This window comes from Pocillopora damicornis, chromosome 14 (assembly GCF_964200805.1).
Source record: "Pocillopora damicornis chromosome 14, jaPocDami1.2, whole genome shotgun sequence".
Classification (NCBI taxonomy): Eukaryota; Metazoa; Cnidaria; class Anthozoa; order Scleractinia; family Pocilloporidae; genus Pocillopora; species Pocillopora damicornis.
In genome coordinates, this window is record NC_142683.1 from 7602449 (window position 1) to 7625006 (window position 22558).

At 38.0% G+C, this 22558-nt stretch overlaps 2 protein-coding genes and 1 long non-coding RNA gene across 4 annotated transcripts; 1 reads left to right on the forward strand and 2 right to left on the reverse strand.

Moving 5' to 3' along the window:
• Positions 1 to 958: 958 nt before the first annotated feature.
• LOC113681233 (uncharacterized) lies at positions 959 to 6081 on the reverse strand. Its single transcript, XR_003447168.2, has 3 exons — positions 5880 to 6081; positions 5268 to 5476; positions 959 to 4678 (listed from the first exon to the last, which is right to left on the reverse strand). It is a non-coding gene; the product is annotated as an uncharacterized LOC113681233 (long non-coding RNA).
• Positions 6082 to 9092: 3011 nt separating this feature from the next.
• Positions 9093 to 12715, forward strand: LOC113681226 (transcription factor Jun). Its single transcript, XM_027198307.2, has one exon. It carries the CDS (start codon positions 9273 to 9275, stop codon positions 10362 to 10364), a length of 1092 nt encoding a protein of 363 aa, XP_027054108.2. The 5' UTR covers positions 9093 to 9272; the 3' UTR covers positions 10365 to 12715.
• Positions 12716 to 13031: 316 nt separating this feature from the next.
• On the reverse strand, positions 13032 to 22460 carry LOC113681224 (uncharacterized). Of its 2 annotated transcripts, none has more exons than XM_027198305.2 (8): positions 22194 to 22460; positions 21181 to 21214; positions 20307 to 20739; positions 18996 to 19693; positions 18178 to 18477; positions 17128 to 17337; positions 15963 to 16172; positions 13032 to 15005 (listed from the first exon to the last, which is right to left on the reverse strand). In XM_027198305.2, exons 1-8 carry the CDS (start codon positions 22233 to 22235, stop codon positions 14788 to 14790), a joined length of 2145 nt encoding a protein of 714 aa, XP_027054106.2. In that variant the 5' UTR covers positions 22236 to 22460; the 3' UTR covers positions 13032 to 14787. The 2 variants fall into 2 exon arrangements, with proteins under 2 accessions (XP_027054106.2, XP_089050702.1); XM_089194576.1 differs by having other exon boundaries at positions 18996 to 19690; positions 22194 to 22433.
• Between the last annotated feature and the right edge of the window lie 98 nt (positions 22461 to 22558).

Genomic DNA, 22558 nt, shown 5'->3' on the forward strand with positions numbered 1-22558 from the left:
GACAACCTTACCTACTAAAAATATACATTAGAAACAAATGAAATTTACACGACACAGATAAAACAAAAGACACAGATCAGCATATGGTAAAAATGACGCGAATTATTACAACACATGGTACAAATAACGTCGTTGACACCAAATAACATTGACACGAACAACTAAGGCGAAACAAAAGCACTAACTTTGAATACATGACACGTGATACAAACATCAAGACAATAGAGAACACAAGCATGATAAGTGTAAGAAAATGTATATAACGTAGCTGAACTTGACACAAGGTAAACGATAACGCAAAACTGCAACTAAGATAGAGAGCACAACTGAGAAGATATACGACAACAAACACACCAAACTATCAAAACACCACTAAAGGTAGCAAAATGATGACCCGTCTGAAACAAGCCATTTAAGGTGAAAAATGCCCAGATGGCAACAAAAGGCAGAGTGTATCCACAAGTTAACATCGTAGCAAGATTGAAATCACACACATCGGCCAAGTTACACACCAAAATGAACGCAAGCACGATACTTACGATTGCATAGAGCTCAAAATACAACAGTAACATACAATACCAAAAACATAAGATAACATGGAACACAGAAAAAAGTGAAAAAACACAGTAATAGAATATGAAAAAGGACATCAGCGAACCCTAAGGACAAATTTTTCAATCATGCAAGGTACAAGGACGTCTGATGGGTAAACAAGGAAGTATTCATGATGAGTATGGCATTTAGAGCGTCAGAAATAACTGTAGTCGTCTTCCAGTTGCTATTGATGGACCAACGAGTCTGTGGTTAAGCTCCTCACTTTCAACAACACAAAGAATGCTCATTTTTTAAGGTTCCCGCAAGACTTAACTAACATCATGATATTAACATGTAGGAAAAATCGACACAAGAAGAAAAAGAAACAAATATATACACAACAGCAAAGAACAGAGACTGCTTACTTCGTGGCTTCCATTCGTAACAATTGTAAAACAACTGTTTAACATTAAACCATATTAGAATGTGATGAGATGCAGCAAACAAATCAATAAGAGATACATAATTAAGTTGACTGGCCCTAGGCGAAAGAAAAGATAGATAAAAACAGAATTTTCATCACGTGATTACTAGAATAGTTCTAATTCCTACTTGAAGAACATAAAGTAATGAAAACTGCGAGTGACCATAGACACAAGGTAATGAATGACACATAACAAACAACCAAACACAATGACAACCAAGACAAGACATACGAACAACATGCACGAAAACAACGATAACGACAACGACAACAAAAACATCCAAACGTAACAAAGAACATAAAATTGTTAAAAAGGTCATTGACACTACAGACACAATACAAGGTACAATTGGAAACCAAGGGGTAAAAGTTAACGCACAGTCAAATAAACATGAATAAAGCCGAGAGAGCGTGAAAACAAAAGGAGTTTAGTTGACTGACTGAAAATAACACATCATCACAACTAGTACAACGAAGTTAAAACGAAACAACGTGCAGCTGGTGATTACAAACACTAAGCGATGAACGACACACAGAACACAGGGATATTAACATATGTAAAATTACTGACACATAACAAGAACAACGTTGAAACGCATTAAAACGAACCCATAAGAGCATGGACTTCAGTATAAAATCAACCCATTCATTTGTCAAATATCATCATAATAAAAGCTTAAATATAATAAACAGAGGCTGACACAAATAAAAGATGACTGACCCAAGCCGTAAACATAACATGACAACAAAAACACGAACACCATTACAATAAAATGAACACGGAAAACAAGGGACACTTAGGCCAAAGAAGGCCGTGTGAACGCAACAAGGCGAACACGAAACTCAACAACAACATGAACACTACTACAATAAAATTAACACGGAAAACAATGACAACTAAGGCCAAAGAAGGCCATGTGAACGTAACACAACAGAGATTCACACAGTTACAACATTACTGTCTACTCACATGAAGTATGACGCTAAAACAAAGCCACAAACATAAACACAGTAGAAAAGAGACAAGCGATGGTACATGAAGTGTCATGAAAAATTTACAACTTAATGGAATCAGTTCAAACGAATAGAAACAAGTGTAGAGATATGACCTTGATTCACTCGTAAGGCGAACATGATTAAAGTCTTTAACCAATGGTGCTCAAGACAATGAAAATCGACAGTAGACAATGATCGTGGCACACTACACATGCGCGCAAAGCAACAAAAAAACAAAACAACCAAAGACAACTGTTGGAGACGAAACACACAAACTACTCATAAAAATCTTGGAGACAAATAGCTGGTAGACATAAACACAGTAACAGATGGAAAACAGCAGAAACAGTCAGTAAACAATAAAGACTTAGCTTTCACAAATTGAAGCATAAAACCGACATTAATTGCAACAACAACAAAAAGTAACACGGGGAGATTATAAACATGGACAGACGTAGGACTAATAAAACATGATAAGGACAAGGCAAAGAGAGAATCACGACAAACAGAAAGGAAAATCAACGGATTCAAGGCAACAAAAACTAAGCAAATATTAAGACAAAAGAAAAGCGAACCCGGTGTGAGCAAAATGCAATAGACTGACATTGTATACTACGAAGATGCTACACAAACATTCACACGGTATGATATCGCGCACACAATACAATGAGGCGTAACACAAGCATCCAACACGGGACAAAGACAATGTAACCAATACAAAACAAAACAAGTCAACCGTGAACACAGAACACAGAAGTACGAAAACAAAGCAGTAAAGAACATAAAACATCCTTGGAACACAAAACAAAGTAACTTCATATGATCTGTGCCAGGAACAAAGTAAAACAATAAAATCACGACCTGTGGCATTTTTTGATCGATTATCGCACACGTTTAGGTCAACATGACGTGACATATAAAAAAACTAACGATAAAATAGACAAATGAAGGATACATCAACACAACTTAATAATGAATACAGACGCGCACAAAAATAGTACAAACCAATACATTCATAACAGGAGATAGCATTAACAATATAAACACAGAAGCGAAACATGAATATGGAGCACAAAAACATCACTTTAATAGTTTTAATCATGACTTCTGACACCAGTAAACACTCGCACAACATAAACACCACGGTGAAAAACACAGCAACGTATATAGGTATATAGGCTGATGGCATAAAACATCAGTAACGACATTAACACCATAAAGCGACATGTTTGACAATTATGAAACCCCACGCTTGAAGAAGAAAGGGAGAACTGATAAGAACAAAAAAAAAAAGTTACGAAACACAAACGATTGCGGATCAGCATATTAGAAATAGAGGTATAAAACATATACCTCGCAACCAGCTAAAAAACAAATATGGGTAAAACATCACATAAATTGGTTCAAAGCAGCAACTTGTACAGACGTGAAACTAAAAAATGACACTGGCAACAACACAAGAGACATGGAAGACGTAAGGCCAAGCAACAGGGCGTGATGACGGAAGAAACAAATACAAAACAACAAGTAGGTAACAGACAAGTACACAATGGATTACAATTATCCTGACAACATAGGATAGGCATAGTACACTGTTGTGGATTGGGCATGAGAAACACAAACATTGACGAAAAACGAGCGTAATGACACACTAATTAAATATGCATTGACACCAAACTGTTTAAAGGGAAACACACAATGGAGCATCAAATAGATATAAAACAATCACCCAAACTGACAGACGGTGTTCGTTTACCTACACTTAAATCACAACACAGCCGTGTACACAAACACCTACATACACACAGTGATCTTACTGAAGGATACAACACATCACTGACAATACGGAAACAAACAACGCTTTTCACTCTTCTACATAGGACAACTTAACAAATAACGCCTTCGTATTACACAAGATGGTAAAAACGCATTTAAGTCTATATAGTGGTGAGCTTTGTGTTGAACGCCGTGATCAATTGCCTGAGAAAAACTATCTGCATGACTCTGAGTGAGAATCGTGTGCAACATGTAGTATTTGTTAGCAACAGTGGTCATATGATCATATTCTGAACCCTGACCTCAAAATGTAAAAGTTTTTAAAAGTTTAAATTTAGTTGATGAATGTGGTAGTTATATCAGTTTCAATCTCACAAGTGCTTCTCGCTGCTGGCAAACTGAATTTTTTTTTGTGATAGCGTTGCTCGAAGCCTTTTCGACACGAATTATGGCATAGGGTTGTTTCACCCTCTTCGACACCTAAGATCTTCAAAAATCAACATTTTTTGACGAAGTGTGATTAAAATAAAAATGATCACCATCATTAATTTTTTTTTTTAACCAAGTAGGCAAAAACTCCTCCTCAGGCAATTTCTCGCGGGCGTCTCAGTTCGCGTCAGAATAAGTAAGAAGTGTTATACGTATCTGCGTTTCCACAGCATTTCAGCGTTTTGTCAACTGTACATTAGCCGACCAGACATAACTGTCCGTGTTTACGTAAGTCGTCCGAGATGTCAAGTTAGTCCAAGCCGTTTGTCAGAGACTGATGAGAAGTCGTCAGGGCTTTGTTCATTGGTTCTTCCCAAGAGTCTTTGTGGTGAATCTCTGCTATTTGTTTCATCCGTCGGTTACAGTAAGTTACGTCATAAGGTTAAAAAAGGTCGTTACCTTCAAAGAAAAGCAAAGGAGTTTAGAGGTTGAAGAGGTAGTTGTATATCTGTTAAAGCAAAGTCTGAAGTTAGGCGATAAATCGTTACTTGAGCGTGAATTGATGAATTCATCTTGAAATCATAGATTTTGGCTGCAATATGGAGTGTAACGGATGTTTCTTTGGATATTCACGGGAAAAGTAAAGAAAAGCACGAATAATTATAAATGTCTTAATAAATAATGAAGCCTTGACTCTGCTCTGGAAAAGCCAGGGAAAAGTCCCGGAAATGGTCGGACATTGTACAATTTAGCAGATGGCGTGACAGCTTTAGCTCAGCTCTATGCTTTGTACTCTAACCAATGACGACGCGCGTTGTATTTGAACTTTACTATAATAATTTTTGGCTGAAAAGAAAAAATCCTCATCCGCATTCAGGAACTTCAATTAATATTTAGCATACTTCAGAATTTTACTTCACTTTCGTCAGGTTATTCATTTGTTATTTACTTTAAATGGGAAAGTATTGCTGAAATAAAGTCCAGTGTGATACTTAAGTCTAAGCAAAAGGAATTAGAGCCTTTTGTACGTAATGGTTTCTTTGCAAACCTCCATTTCGAGGGTCCATACAAGCACAATATGAAAGCCCCGACAAAGAGGAATTAGGGTGATCTATTTTCCCGCCTTATGCCGACCGTCGTCTTCGCAGCTCTAACCACCTTGAAAAGTCCAAAATCTTCTTCTATCGTTGTTGGGAATCTGTCTTCTCATCGTGAATGCTCATCCTCAGCCGAAAATGTGAAAAGCGAAAATGATTTCTGTCAAGAAATATGAGCAAAATTCCTTGAATATAAAATGAAAGACAACAGAGTCTTAAGTGCAACTCGTACGGACAAGATTGTTCCTCTTTTCAATTATATCTAAGTACTTTAATGGTGACCAAGCGGACTCCGCAGCAGTCAAGGAAAATATTGTAAGAATTTAGATTTATGCCATTCCTTCGTTACATTCTCTAAACCACTTTTCTGTGAAAACTGTCTAAATCGTTATATTTATTTTGGTATAAGATGAGTTCGACACATTGAACAAAAGACTCTTCTAACTTTGGGGCTGTTGCAGGTTAGACTTAAGCTTAGCCAAAGTACGTTCAACTCTCAAGAAGTAAAAATGTATATAATACATCTGCCATATTAGAATTCTATTAGTGCCAAGGCCACTTACCAGTTAAGTCTAAAATTTTAATCGAGTCTACTCGGCTGCTTGGTTTGTCCTGCTCAATATTTAAATGGAACATAAACCACAGAATATTTTCCATCCCGGTAAATTTTGCGAAGGAATTCTTTACCATAATACCAGATTTACGGAGGTCCTAAAATACTTTACACTCCTACAGAAGAAACAAAGCATTACGATTTTCTTTATTAAAGTTTGCCACACCTTTCTGAGCTAATTTACATACAAAGTTGACGTCACATAAATAAGCCAATCACAGTGTCAATCTATCCAACATAAAACCTAAGTTTATTTCGTGTTCTCTAATAATGAGAGTGAGATGAACTTCAGGTACATGTCAATGTGCTGTTAATAAAGCTGATGGATATTGATTACCATGGTGACAAGTTCTTTGACATGTACTTGTTCAACCTGTTCATACCACCAGTTTTTTTTTTATTGTTTTCGGCACGCTCCAAAAGTCTTTAACCATATAAGTTAACGCCGTTTCACGCTATGAAAAAAAAAATATCTTTTAAATAACTCGTCATGTTATGATCCCTTAAAATCAAGGAAAATACTGAGGCACCGCATTATGATAAGCCCGAGATGGTGAAATTAATGGACGACGAGAAAATTGTAAGTTTAATGTCACCATTTCATGTAAATAAACCCAAAGCACATTTATTTAACTCTTTCCTTCTCTACTCGGAGAAAAACCTACGGCGTGTGGTATGAGAGAGAGTATATCAATTACTGCCTTAACTCAGAATATTTACAGATGGATGTAGAACGAAACCAAATTTGTGCTTTATGTACAAAATGTATGTTAACTTCTAAGAAATTGCATAGCTAAAGCAAAATAAGAGTTCACTGGTAAAATTATCAACATAAAAAAGCATCTATTTAGGATTCAATCGTTCAAATACTTGTAAACGATAAATATTCTAGTTACAAAGAGAATTATCATAATGCCTTAACGCACTGTTTTTTGTTTTTTTTTTGTTACTTTGTTACCCCATCTTGAATCCTCCAAGTGGAGAAAAGGTTCGTGAAGAAAATAACTTATTCCAGAAGGGAAAATAAAAAAAAATGACAGCCCGAAATGCAAGCAAGTTCCCTTTCGAAAACAAAAGCATTGACAGTTGATATCTTTCTTCATTCGAAAACCTTTATTTTAAATTTCCATCTTTCTCGTAATTCAACAGCAGTATCTTCCGACTGTGCTGATCCTAGCAGTATGCAAGAGGGGTGATATTTCACTTCCTCTCCGCGTAGAAAACAAATGAGACATCGACCATTTTCCTAAATCCCGTAAAAAAACCAAATGGTCTGGTCTGTTGCATCTCATTTGTTAATACGGTGTTTCTGAAATTCAAAAATTTGGTCCTTTTCTTCCATTTTCAATGGGAATTGAAACATTGTAACTTTCGCAATTGCAAGCCGGAAATAAAATCTTAGAGTGAAATACTTAGTTTTTAAGAATGATTTCCTATGGCATAATGGGTGCGACTCATTCATACAGTGGATGTATCACTTGCATCTTACTAAATGCAGACATCAATGTCGTCATGGTAACGGGGTTTCTTGATACTGCATCTCGACGACATTTTTTTCAAAAGCGTTTTTTTTAAGACCAATTTATGAACATTACCAAGGTTTAATTCACCCCATTATTTTTCATTTCATCATTTACCTTTTTTAACAGAGAGAAAAATAGGTTTAACGAGAAGTTGGTTTTTAATGAAAAAATTTATCGGCATGTTTTTCTGCACGCTTAATTTACGTGCAGACAATCTCTGCATCCAGTGTCTTGATATGTTTCTGAATTTTCCTTGATTTAAATATGCAGCTGAAATCTGATGTACGTTAAACAGTTAAATTGCACGTTCGTTTGTAGATACAAATTTATCTCTTCGAGTCGATAATATTGTCGACTTAAATCCACGCACGGCCATGTAATATCCTTAACATATTTTTCACAAAAACCTTTACATACGCCTTATGATATCCATATATTCATGTCAAGAATGAAAGTATAAGGCTTATCATATAATTTACACGTTTTTCTTGAGCAGCATTTGCTGGATACAAGAAACAATCTCACATATCGTAGTTCTTATTGTGCGACAAGCAGCGTTCGTACACAAAAACATTTGTTCTCTCGCCAGCAAGTGGCATCTAATATTCTTGCCTGTACGATGGCAGTGTTTGAGTTGAAGACTCGCTTATTGGGGGGGATTTTTTTGGTGCAAGTTAACGCACTTTTGCTTTGGTGGTGTTTTGACCAATTATTTTTTGAAGAGTATTTTTGTAACCACTTGCGAACATTTTTCTGTCTGCCACGACAGATAAAAAGAAGGGTCATGCATGTGGTCCACTTGACCAGGTAATGAAATACTTCCTATTATGAAGTCTATAATTACACTTCGGTCCATTGCAATTGTTTCAAATAACTTCAAGATCTAATAATCATGATAATTAAACATGTCCAAGGTATTTCCCCTTGAACATCTCTAAATGACCATCTGTACCAGTTCATCTTTGTATTTGTTAATCCGAAAATAGGAAAATACTTTAGAGACAACTTTTGATTACCAAATTAACACACTCAAGAATCAAGTGGAAATGAAGAAAAAAATCAACAAATATCAAAACAATTCTTAGCCCATCTCACTTTCTTGTCACGCTCATTCTTCGGCTACCATCAAAACTCCATACTAAGTTTTCATCGATACACTTAAAAATCTATCAAATCGCAAATGTTATGGCGTTAAAAGGGCAGGTTTGCGTGCATGAAATTCAGTCTGTTAACAGACATTTTTTAGTGAAAAATTTACCAAAATGTCAAGGGGCATCTCAATTAAAGTCAACAATTTACAACATTAATCATGTTAACGGCGCGCAAGGCATGTTATTACAGACCCTAGTAAAGGATCACTCAACCGTGAGATGCACGTTTTATTTTTTTTAATTCCGAAATGGTGCCAGGAACCTCTTTAAAGGTTCGCGCCTTTTCTTGACAGGCCGTGCCTGCCACCGGCGTTTTTCAGGTTTGTGAGTTAGGTCATATTGCGCAATTACTAATTATCAGGTGGTACTATTGACTTTCACACAAAACATTAACACCAGCCAATCAGGCTTCAGTTTCTGTCGCCATGACGATCGCCGAAGGGACCAGATTGAGTCTCAATTATGACATCAATCAAGTGGCATGGGATTACTCACTGATCAAGAACGAGGCGTGTGGTAAATCACCTCCCGCCGAAATTCACCCCGACCGCCGAAGATTGGAAGATTTTAAACAAAGTCAGCCATCCATGCCAGTTCCTTTGGGTGAGTACTTAAAATCCGCAATGTGAAGGAGACAAAGGAGAACGAGGCGCCCGTAGAGTAGTTTAGATGGAAGAAACGAGCGACACTCCCTTCTATCAGGATGAGGGGATTTCATCACACATTATTTCGCCCTACCTCTTTGACAAGTCAGCCTTGCACTTAAACTTACAGCCTTTGGCGGAGGATCCAAAGATTGGAGATCTAAAAAAACATGCAACGCCTTCGGAGCTACGGTCACCCGATCTGGGTTTGCTTAAGCTTGGTTCACCCGAACTGGAGAAAATGATCATGTCTTTGCAGGGAAATGTGACAAGCGTCTCGAATGTTAGCTCGCTCTTTAACTCAAACGTTCACGCACCGGTCAACGCAGATCACGATCACGAACCATATTCACGTGGGTTCACCGATGCGTTGCAAGACCTACACGATCGACAGATTAGCAGAGAGTCTTCTCTTATAGATTTAGCGGACAACGCTGCGGAGTCTACGGATCCATTTTTAGGGCACACTACCATGAGAAATGCATCCTTTTTGACGACAGTACCGGCGGCTACGATAAGAACTTCAACGGAGTCTGTCGTGTATTCTTCAAACTCTTCGCGCGTGGATGCTAGTGATTTCTTTGCGAGCAACGGAGGGTCTTTTTCTGCCCCAGTAAAAGGAGGCACAATTTATCCTTATAATGCCTCAGGTGTACCGGGCTACACGACGTTGTATTCGTATCCATCAGAAAATCCTCCATATTCCGCTTATCAAGATTTTAATCTTGAGAACACCGCCAATTTGCGTGCTTTTGCGTCTTATAATAACGCGCTTGCTCAAGAAAAAACGGAATTGTCTGGGTACAAATTGGAAAATCAAGGGCAGATAGTTTCCGATCATGGATCTTTGCAACCAATTGATCTGGAAGTTCAAGAGATCGTGAAACGAGAGCGGAAAAAGCAACGGAACAGAATCGCTTCTTCTAAGTGTAGGAAGAGGAAACTGGAACGCGAGGCGAGGTTGGAAACACGGGTCAAAGAGTTAAAAGAGAGGAATATTGAATTAAACGCGGTAGCCAATGCGCTTAAACAGCAAGTCTGTGATTTGAAGCAAAGAGTCATGGATCATGTTAATGAAGGCTGCCAAATTATGCTAGCTCACCAATCCCAAATGTAACCAACAGGTATCTTCAGTCATTCCAAGGTACGTGTGTAAATTAACAATTGTTGATAAGCATGTTTGACAAGCGTAAAATCGCAACCACTTCAACTAAACAAATTGCACGGGTGACTTTGTTACGTTTGGTGTAAGGAGAGAACAGAGTTGATCTGTATCTATTCGCCTTTTAACACAAAATTTTCAAGATAATTTACATACATCTCTAGTTATATTTGTTCTCGTATCGTAAGTTTGCCTTGCCAGGTAACGTAGTTAATTTGAGAATTACCTCATCAAAGAAGAATACATAAAACTCATTGTAAATAAGCCACTTTATCAAAAGACCGGTTTAGTTTTCATCTAAGAACGGTTGTAGACCTCATTTTAATAGAGAAGTTTAGCTTAAACAGATATTTATCCCCGGGATAACTTGTATATAGTTGCGATCCGCAACGGTTTAAGATTTAACGCTTTTGCGCATGCGCAAAACAGAACATTACAGGCTTCGCTGTCACGATGGCTGGAAGGAGTGGGAATGCTTTCTCAGTCTCAAATTTTGACTCATCTCCAAAGGAGTTTGAAGAATATTAATGCACGCTAAGTTTCTGTTACAACAGAATTCTCTTCTTCCGATAAAGACATGTTATCTAATACGAGGAATTTTTCTTATTCGAAGAGCGCGTAGTCAACCAATAAACAGACTTAATACGTGTTATTTATCACAAGAATCTTTTCCCTTCTTTGAGCCAGGTTGTTGGAAAAAACTGCCGAGCCATTCTTAGTCTCCGTAGCTTTTTGCAGTTTCCTTTTTGCATTGCGATTCTTTAACTTGTGCGTAACCAAACTAACTCAAGTTTCGCGTCTCTCTCGACATTGTTTCTTTAATTTTAAGTTTCCAGAAACGCTTCTCTTTGAATTTTGGGATTTGAAGATTCAGGAAAAACTATTATGGTCTTTACATGACTAAAATTGAATTCTTGAGATACAAGCTTAATTACCGTAAGTTATGATGTAATCCTCAGCCACTCGAAGAAGAGATTTCACCTGAGAAATTTACCAAAAAATTGTCTACTACACAAAATGTTACATAATGGTTTTTCCCCTGGAAACTGCAATATTAGTAGCTCTAGGACTAACAATGCCACGGCAGTTTTTATTGTCTGCTGACATTTACTTCATTAAGATTTCACGTGGGCTCAAAAATTTGCACATAATTTATTTTTGCTACGATTGTAAATATATTTCCAAGGTTTATTTTTTTGTGTTGGTTTAATTATTAGTAAATAGCAAAGCTATTTGAGTATTTTAACTTCTTTTTTGCCGACACTTTCCTTTTTGGGAAAGACTGGTGTTGAAACATTGACTCAAGTGAGTTACTAAATGAATAAAAAAACTCTTATGAGCAATAAATCATTGTAACAAAAGTCTAACGTAAGAGAACAAATTATGATAAGGAGTTCTACATGAACGCCTCATTCCAGAAGTAATCCCTTTCAAGCTATTTTTTGACGAAGGCATCTTTCGATTTGTCTCGAATTTACCATCATGCATTGTTCCCCACCAAAATTGATCTCGTTTCTTGGTTCTCTCTTCTTTCCGTTTGGTTCGGAAACGAGAAGGGGCCTGGGAACGAGGCTACAACTAAAACATTCTAGCTAACAGACACTAAGTCTAAAGATAATTTGAAAAGGGATGTATTTCTCCTTATTAAGGAAAATATACAGGGAAATTATTCTCTTAGCTGATTTTCTTTTGCCGATTCTAACTTGTTTCATAGGGCAACAAGGCATTTATTCAAAACTTAGCGAGGTAACCGCAATAAATGAACTGAACACCTACTTTCATGCAAAGCAGTTGCTATAAATTTGACATTGCAATTGGTGTATAAGCCTGGAAACAAGTGAGAATTGTAAAGGAAATTAAAGTAGACCAGTTATTGCTTAAATCTCGAATTTTGCTTTATCAATGGCGGATTCTCTTTGGTAGTTTCTTAAAGGTGCCTACCACAAGTCACTGAGAACTTGCAGGCGAAGACGAAACTGAAGAAATTTCCGTAATTTTTTTAGAACTGAGTCCAACCAGATCAGTTGTTTTTAATGACAGCCTTCACTTTGATGGAATCGTAAAAAGTCGATCACGGGAATGCCGTTAATAAGAACGATTTCGATACTCAATGCAAGACTACTCTCAGTTCGTTAACTGAATACACACGTTTAGAGAAGAAGGAATAGTATCATTTACGCATATTTATTCACGAATCTTCAACTTATTAAAATTTCCTCCTTGAAATATTAAATATTCGTTAATTCCCATATTAAAGCACAATTGTAAGATTTAAGCTGCAATAAATATCACACATTTATCTTTAACTTCCGTTTCTCTGAATGAAGTCGGAGGAGGAAAAGTCCACAGACTGAATCCCTCTAAACAGGGCCTATTAAAAAAAACTCCCTCCCAAGTAAAAAGTATTTACCGAGGCGGAGGTGGCTAGTGGTGGATATTTAACGAGCCGCGAACCGGAAATAGAGCATTTATTTTCATGTATATAGCGATTACTCCATGAAAAGTGCGCCCGAACAATTTTTATTCACGCGTTATGATGCATCAAAAAACGAACGAGTAAACACAGCGAACGAGTGAGTTTTTTAATGTATCACAGCGAGCGAATAAAAATCGTTCAAACAATTTCCAAGGTAAGATGTTTTTATTTCATACATGCTGAGATTCTGCACATCTCAATTGAAAGATTTGAAGCCACCGACTGTGAAAATACATCGTTCACCTAATCGAAGACACGAACAACAATACTTCACAGTGTAGTTCGCAGTATGTATTAAATTATAATACGTGTACTCAGAGGCAACTCCTAAAAGCAACTGCTCTAAGAGAACAGAACCTATGTATCTGTTGGCGCAAAAATTGCTCGCGCTCCGAATATAATCTCAACTCTAGTTGTGACCGTAATCTGCTACCGCAACAATTTAAAATTGCGCGTGAACTACGCAATCAGACGCAATAAAAAGCTGTGCACGCGGACTGCGCAATTTAAAGCTGTGCACACGAGCTACGCGATGGAAAGCTGCGCGTGCGGGTTTTACCATTTAAAGCCTGGTTAACAAGTAAGACGTAAAAGCAAACGCAAACCGCGCTAACCACGCAAAATAAAGCTGCATGCGCGATATATCCAATTAAGGACTGCATGCGTAAATTATGCAATTCAAAACTGTGGCAGGAACTACGTAATGAAATCTACGCGCGCGATTGACGCTGCACGCACAAACCACGCAACAATCGCTGCGCACGTGAGCTATGCAATTTAATATTGCACGCGTAAGCTACGCAACATAAAACTTTGCGCGTGAACTACACAATCTAAACTGCACGCGTGAACTACGCAACATAAAGCTTTGCATGTGAACTACGTAATTCAGAAGTGCACGAACAAACTACATAATTAAAAGCTCAGCACGCGATTAAGGCTACACACGCGATTTACGCAACATTAATCTGCATGCCCTTTTTTTTTTACTTAATATATTATTAAAGCTAACTTAAACGAAAGTATCTTCCTGTATTACAAGTTCTTTAGTAAGTTTGCAGCCAAGTTCTCACGGTGTTATTCGTGATTTAATGCTGTTTACTCGGATTAGTCCACATAAGCAATAGTAAAGTGGACGTGTTTTTGAATAAGAGAACACCAAGTCATTAAACCAGAACAAAACCTGGTGGTGGGGGAATAGGTGATTTTAACTTCAACAGAGAGTTATAAAACGAATTTCTACCTCAACCACAACGACAATTGAACTTATGAAAAAATGATAAAGTAAAGCTAAAACTTGGCGTATATCAGGATCGACCGGACAGCTAGGAAGGGTTATTTTCTCTAAGTTAGACAGGTCTATATTTCAGAATAGTTGAGCTAAAAAAGGACATATGATTACCAATCGGCTTACGACAAAAATCCTTCTTAAAATATTGATTTAATTCTTTTAAAAACTATATTCATATTCATTAATATTTAATATTCAAGATTCTCGTGCTCTTAAGTGAGAGATTTTCTTTCTTAAAAAGTAATATTCTGTCAAAAAATAGTTTATTTTAAATCCTACTTTAGCTTCAACATCAAGACATTTAACATTAAAGGAGAGAGTACCACTTATATCTTTAATGACTCATTTGTTTTCAATGTTAATTTCATAGAGCCATTATAGTTCTTCAACATAGCTATATTGGCCCTGGAAAGTTTTCTTTCTTTTGGTAGAAATTTTGGTTTTAATAGAAATTAAATGACCCAGTTAACAGCATTTGATTTTTGTGCAATTTTTCACAGCAGAGTATTTCACTACGGTTTTTCCATGGCTATGCCCAAGGTAAATATCCCACTTACACGAAACTTAAGTTCTATTTCACACCTTTTTAAGCCGCGAAATCGATGGTCGCTTTATCTAATATCACATGTCCAGTTCATCTCACAGCATTCACCTGGAATACGCTTAACCTTCAGTGAGGGATTGATGCACCCACGCGGCACCGGAGGAGGGCCTGGGCACTGTTTATCGTGAAGGAAGCCATTTCTACATTCCATGACCACTGCACATGACGCATCAGTGAGTTTCTCTCCGTGCGATAATTTTAGGCCATCATATTTACAACTTTTATCTGTGGAGGGTAAAATTTGATTGTAACAATACTTCGTATAAATTAGGTGAGGCGTACAGTCAACGACAAGGGCTGGTTTTTGACCATTCAAATTACTTCACCTTCACCCGTACATATTTTTCGACCGCTTATTGTAGCATTAGGATAATTTTCTTCCTCTTCGGCGAGTAAAGTGATTACTTACGTAAAGAATACCAAGCACATATAAGCGTAAAGTTAAGGGACAAATTCTTTTCTCGTAGCTATCATAAATGTTTTAGTAACTCTATTATAACACATTTATTTTGGCTTTTTTCCTAATTTTATGTATTTTAAAAGCTTAAGCTAACTCCTCGACCAACATAGATGCAATGCACCCAGAGCTGAACGCAGTCACTAGTTGAATACTTGTGTCTCCCTGTGCTAGATTCGATTAACATGACGTGCTTCTTAAAGATCTCAAAGGTCCCTTGTAATATTTTCGTTTGCAGTTGTAATAAAATGAGTTGGATCTTCACGATATTCAAAAATTTCAGCTTCAGTTAACTTCGCACTGTTTTAAATTTTCCCTTAAAGACACATTTGTTGAAACAATTTCCGCTAAGATCATTTTCCGGTAACAACATAGATGGTTCTTCCCTCTCGAATGACCGTCTAAAACACTCCATATTTTGCATCGCTCTGGAGTATATCGATTTATTTTCCCCTTAATTTTACGCTTATTTGTGCCTGGCATCCTTTAAGTGAGTAATCACTATACCTACCAAAGAGAAAGAAAATTATACTGATGCAACAATCAGCGACAAAAAGAAATTGGGATGTTAAGTAAAATAGCGTTTCCTAAGTCCTTCGAATGGAGGGAGAGACAAGCACCATGGTAACTACCAGGTAAAAAAATTGGCGTCCCAAGACTTTTGTAAATGAGCTAAAGGTGAATATTAGTAATATCAGTAAGGTACCGACTTTATTTCCAACTACCTGAACAGACCCAAAGTTTCTTGCAGCATTTTCCAGGCACACTAATGGTCTTCAATTTGGGTCGCGCACAATCCTTGGGTTTTTGTGGTATTTTTGGGCAGTATTCCATGTGTAACTGACCGTTATAACAGCTCAAAACTCCCGTACATAATGGATCACTCAACTTGTAACCGTGCTTTATAACACGATCATTGAAAGTACAGTGTCTTGCTGTATTCAAAGAGATAAAAACCAAACAGTAAGTAACCATACACTTAACTATTCGCTCTTTGAGCTAACGAATGAATATAAAAGTAGGTTTGCAAAAGAATAGCGGGAATTACATTCGAGCACCTTCACTTTTTGAAATGAGTGAAACTTAAAACGGCGAGTGCGACGTAACAACATAGCCGCTCCCAGTAAAAATTTCGTTTTGCCGGCATGGTAGTTTCATTCACAAACAAGGTCAAGTAAAAGAAAATTACACGAAAAATTTCAATGTTCTGAGCTTTTAGGCTTGGTTTCCTCAAATTCCAGGGTAGCTGATTACATCTGCTTCGAGAATTCTTTGAAACTTGTGTGGGTAGTGTGGAGATGCCACATAGCCGCCCTTGAAATTTATATTGCCTGTGTGACATTTTCATTAAAATAGAGCGGAAAAAAATACTTATATTCTCCTCGTCTATCCTTAGATTTTTCTAATTTTCATTATATTTGGTTATGGTTTGTCATGTGTAAAAGTTTGATTAATTGTTTGTTCTTCTCCTTAATTATGCTGAACTATTGGAAACATTGGTTTTTTTTTTCTTTCCTTGTAAACAGTAGAGGATGAGAAAGACACAATGATGAAAGCCCGGTGAAGGTTTTTTAAAAGGTTAAAAGCACAGTAGAAACAAGGTTCAGTCGGGATAGTTTAACCCTTTACACCCTAACATCAGTATGCACAACCTCCATACTGTCATCTATACATTTCCGAAGGTGCTGACAAGGAGAATTTGTTTAACAATCAAGAGCTTCTTTAGCTGGTGATCATTTCCTTTATTCTCATGATCTTAAATGAATGATTCAGCAGTGTTACTGTCAGGAGAAACTAGATGCTGGTCACTCTTGGGGTTTAAAGGGTTAACTTCTACAGAAATAATAATGTAATTTCTTTTCCATCATTTATATAAAACAAGTCTATCACCTTTGCATTTCCATTTCATTGTACAGCATTCTCCTTTTCTGTGTCTTACCACCAGTCGAGGCTTGGTGCAATCGTTTGGTTTAGGTGGAATTCCCGGACATTTTTTCACAGTAGCTATGCCATCTTTGCACATGACAACTCCTCCACAAAGCTCACCACTCCACTGTTCATTGTTTTTCAGCGTAAGATTCCCGTATTCACAATGGAACACTGAAAAATAGAGATAAATAACTATGTGATTCCTCCATGCGTGGGAATATCCACTATGTTCATGAGTTAATCTAACTAGAGCACACTGGAACAACGGGAAACATCTCAATGAGAACTCATCCGGAATGACGAATATTTTAGAGCGCTATTCGACCGAGTGTCGTGAAACCAAAACTTAAGTGTACAAAACAGTCAAAAGAAAGTAAAACACCTCTAAGAGCAAATATGAACTTAAAATAAGACTAGTCAAAAAACCTTAAGCGCGGGAAAACGCGGGCGACCAAGTCGTGATTGGTGTCAGTTTTGCATCTGATTGGTTGAGAGAGTGGCGCAAGTTTTCTGGGCCAATCACAAAGCGAAGTAAACCAAAACTAAAGTAACTCCTGATTACTTTCAACACTCAATCTAAAATTACTCAAATCCATTTTGCTCTGTGATTGGTTTTGAAGAAACACGTGACCCTCTCAACCAGCACTGTGCGAAAATAGAGACTAAACGCCACTCTCGCTTCCCGTGCCGATGTTATGTGTTATTTTGAGTTCTCATTTCCTCCTAATGATATTTTCCTAACTAACTTTATCCATTGTGATTCCCAAAGTTTACGATTTGATTTAAAACACCTGGGTCCGGTTGCATAAAGGCCAGATAATACTATCCAACGGATAAAACGCTATCCGGCGGATAAGTGTTAAGTAAACGTACTGTGCTATCCACCGGATAGAGATTTATCCAGTGGTTAGCGTTATCCATGCTTCAAACAACCGGGGCCTGAAGGAAATATGCTTCAGGGCCCAGTTTCTGCTTAGTTGTTTCTAAAAAATCTAAATAAGGGATATCTACCTCGGTTCTTCTCGATTTCTCCTCTCTTTTGCCCCTTACTGACAAGCCCAAGTTGAGAGAATACGAAATGTGGATGAGGGATTGGTACAGGTTCGCAGAGCTCCTTGCTGTAACAGGCCACACCAAAACAATGCCCATCAATCAAAAGCGCAACGTCACACGTGTGCTTACTGCAACACCGCTGAAGGCAAGCGTGCATGCTCGGGGTCTCACCCAGAGTATCAAAATGTCCAGCTCTAGTGCTGCCTTTTAAGGAATGGCCAGAAAAAATCTTGTCCGTATGACACATCTGTGATGAACCTGAACAATAAAATGGACATTTATAAGTGTAGGGATACGACAACAATTCCTGAGCATTCAAAACTGGGTTTACTCGTTTTACTCTCTTGTTATTTTTCTACGAAAAATTGCGAAGTGTATCGGGGTCTTAGGGTAGTCGAAGCTTGGAAAATGAAATTATTTTGAACAGGAGCTTTGAGATACCACTTTGAAGGCAACATGCAAAGAAGTGTAGTGGAATCGATTCTTACAAGAATTGCTGTTTTAACAGCTTGACCCCTTAGAGTGATTAGCGTCTAATTTCCCCTTACAGTATCACGGAGTCAAACTTTAGGGTTTCGAGACTAGAAGAAATAACAACCAACTAAAGAAGCTCTTGATTGTGAAACATATTCTCCCTGTCAACATCTTGGGAAACGTATGGAGAATATGCATATTGATGTTCAGGTGTAAACGAATAACATAACGAAACCATTTTGAGACGCCTCCACTGATTCTCTCGAAAATATCTTCTCGTTAGGTTAAATTTTGCATTGTACCTTTATTGACAGTCTTTTTGTGCGCGACTTTTGAAAGTTTTTTTGCCACCTGTGGATGCACGACATGGGATGTCATATGCTTGCCGTGCACTCTCTTTCTTGCCAAGTGTTTCACATGAGAAACTCCAACGGATGCTTTCTTCACGCTCTTTTTCCGCACTCCCTCTTGTTTACGGACAAGGTCTACTTGTTTAGCTAGAGGTTTTGATCTTCCTTCATCTTTTGCTTTCTCATTAGGAAACGTTGTATTCTTTAGAAGTTTCGAAGCACTTTCATTTACCATGTTTTTAGCTTTGCCTTCTACCGTAACTGAAGTTTCATTCGAAGAATTTCTAGGAATATTTTTATGTAAACTCGTTCCATTCTGTGGCAGTTCTGTTTGGTTTCCTTTCTCTTCATGGTAAACCTTTTGGTCATCACTTTGCTGAACTAAGGCAGCCGATGAGCCCGAGTCTTGGGCTGAAGTTTCTTCGTGATTCCCTGTTTCCAGTTTTTCAAGTTGTTCCGCGTGTCTGGATTCTTCTAGCACCATTTTGATCAAGTTTCTTGGCTTAGATCGGTGCACACTCACAGCAGGTTTTTTCTCTTCTGATTCGATGAGTTTAGTCTGTCCTCGGTTCATGTCACTGCTTCCTTCGATTTCATCCCTGTTTGCTGAAGCGTCGTCATCACCACCTCCTCCAGAAACGGGTTCTCTGCTAAGTAATTTTTCATACGATTTAGTGTTAAGCATAGTTTAACCAAACCACTGTTAAGCAAATTTGTTCGTTTGAGCTATCGCTTGGTGATATTCTGGAAAACAAAGTACACTTTCTGTGTAAGGACACCAATAAAGAATACCAACAGACTGACTGGCTATCTTTCTAACTGTCTGACTGTCTGACTGTCTAACTGACTGACTGACTAACAGACAGACCTGCTGATAATTAGCTGGCTGATTACCAGGCTCTCTGACTGACCGACTAACGGACGGATGGACAACCAAGTGGAATTCTTGTTCCGTTAACGCACATGACGCTCTCGAAATTGTTGCTCCTAGCGGTATAAAGGAAGCGTGTCACATATGGACCCAGTTACGGCAAACTCGCCGTAGAGTCTCTGTGGCTCAGTGAAAGACCATCTGAGCGCTGGATCCGAGGGTCTGAGGTTCGGTTCCACATGGAGACTCTTTGTGCTAACACCCGTAAAAAGACGAAAAAAAAACTTTTTCTGAACTACTTAATGGCTGACGGACCGACTGAAATACGGACTGACTGACTGGCTACAAAGGCTATTACGTAACAAACATCAATCAACTGAATTAAGCTTCACCTTGCATAAAAACTTTGATTTCTGCCCTCAGCACTTCCACTTTCGCCAGCACTACGTTCACTGTCCTCAGAAGAACCTGAAGACCAACCTGCTTCATCCAAACTGCTTTCGTCGTCATCGTCATCATCAATGCTCTCGTGCTGCTGCTGTTGCCGCTGCTCTTCTGACATCGCATTCTTCTGATAAATCTCATCTTTCTTACGAAGACCCGAAGCGTAAGAGCTTCTGACACTGGCCCTCGAGTTCTCATCGTTTTCTTCATCGTCCTCATCTTCATCGTCGAATCCCTCATCTGCAAGTTCGTCATCATCGTCACTCGCTCTATCGTCGTCGTCCTGTACATCAGAACGTTTTGCTCGTTGATATTCCATAGGATCGTCATATATAAAATTGTCCTCTGGGTAGCTTGTAATAATGTCTGGAGCAATGTCGCCTATAAAAAGCAATGTCTGAGTTATCATGTTTTGTTTCAGTCATGTTGTGGTAGAATTAAGAAACTAGCAGCACCTAGAACTGAAGTGAATCGGCTACTCAACAGTAACGTAATTTTATTGGTCTCCTCTAACAAACACATGCTGAAGAAAGCGAGGTCATGATCCAAACCCAGACTTTCGAGGGCTCATCCTTCATTTCAATATAATTCTTTCAATGATGACCTCCGTTTTAGTCACCTTTACAAATTATCCCACCTTTCCTATATTCAAATGCTTATTAAAAATCATTTTCATTTTTCAAGGGGAAACAGGACGTTTCAGGTTTGCATGATCCCCATCTTGATTAATGGTGTTGGCTATGAAGTATCATCTTCACTACGAAGTAAAACCACTGTCGCCCTCTTCACTCTAAGATGTGCGATATTTTCAAAGGCACTTACCTTTTACATACAAAAGGAAGAAAACAATCAGAGCCTAAAGAAAGAAATGGAGAGAAAGCTTAGGGCTGATAACTAATATCTACAATACAACAACTCTGTGTCTTCACTAGCCTCCCATAGCCCGAGTGACAGATAACATTGAAACACTAAGAATTGTATCTACAATAAATTCGCGGAGGTACACAACCCCCCACATTTGAGTCGCGCACCGTCTCCTCACGCAAAACTATTAGTATTACTACTCAATTACGCACGTGCAAAATCTGAGAGAAATCGTAAGGCTGAAATATACAATAATTTAACTTCTGACCCGTTAAAAAAAAAAGAATAGAAATAGATTATGTTAATTTATCAAAGTTAATTCTCCCTCAGTACTGCGTATTCTACAGTCGACTGCGTCAGTCCTTTTTGCTCGGACCCGCTCGTTCCACCGCCCAGGCTCGACTAATGACCGTAGAACTTTCTTTCAGCTATCACATAGAAGCTCTGTCAGCCTTGTCTAGCGCGCCTGCATCGGAATGAAGACTTCCGCTAACGAAGATTAAAAAAACTCTCCCCCTCCTTTTTTTCAGATTCCTCCTCTTCACCTCCATTTGACACCAAGTTACATGGAGATAATCGATTCGGATCAATTTCGATGTATTTATAATCAAATTCACAGCAAAGACGAACGAAAGATTTTAACCTTTACTTTGGCTCAGCTCAGGTCCTTGTATAAATTCAATATCTTCATGATCTTCTATTCGTAACAAACGTAGATACTTTCACATCATCACATTATTGCTCAAAAGGTGATAGCAAACGTTAAATTTTTGTCGCATCTCGATCCGGTCGCAAGAACAAGCACATTAGCGTAATATATGTAAAAACGCCATAATGTTGTACTGGATAACAATGCATTTAAAACTGGCGCAGTCTCGACTTCTACAACGTTACCAGAGTTGTAATGAGGTCAAACTGATGCCTTTAAGAAGAAACAATGAACTAATTTAGGAAAAGTGAACTTGACTCACCGTCACGATCCAAGACCCAAAGTGGTTTGCGATGGCAGACATCTTGGGCTGATAAAAACTAACTTACAGTCTCACCTAAATAACGGATAAATCAACAGCAGCTTCATCGGAAAAAAAAAAGGAAATCGTAAACGTAAATGCTAGGCGTTTCCGATGAGCTAAACAATATCAAATTTAATTTTGTAAACAATACAAGACAAAAAATGATTGCAAGATCAAACGCTCGAAAATCATATTTCTGCTATTGCGCACGCGTCTCTACCATTTGAAAGGTCGCAACACCGGTTGAACCTGGTAGGCAACAGGTACTTGAACAATGACTGTCATGTATAAACCAAACATAATGTAGTGTGAACAAATATCAA

What these genes read in the sequence shown, in the direction of transcription:
- LOC113681226 (XM_027198307.2), top strand. Translation starts at nt 9,273, where the DNA reads ATGGAAGAAACGAGCGACACTCCCTTCTATCAGGATGAGGGGATTTCA.
- LOC113681224 (XM_027198305.2), bottom strand. Translation starts at nt 22,235, where the DNA reads ATGTCTGCCATCGCAAACCACTTTGGGTCTTGGATCGTGACG. An exon ending in CAAAAAGACTGTCAATAAAG is followed by an intron (nt 18,478 to 18,995) that starts GTACAATGCAAA and finishes TTTATTGTTCAG; the next exon opens with GTTCATCACAGATGTGTCAT. An exon ending in AGAAATCGAGAAGAACCGAG is followed by an intron (nt 17,338 to 18,177) that starts GTAGATATCCCT and finishes TCTATTTTTCAG; the next exon opens with TGTTCCATTGTGAATACGGG.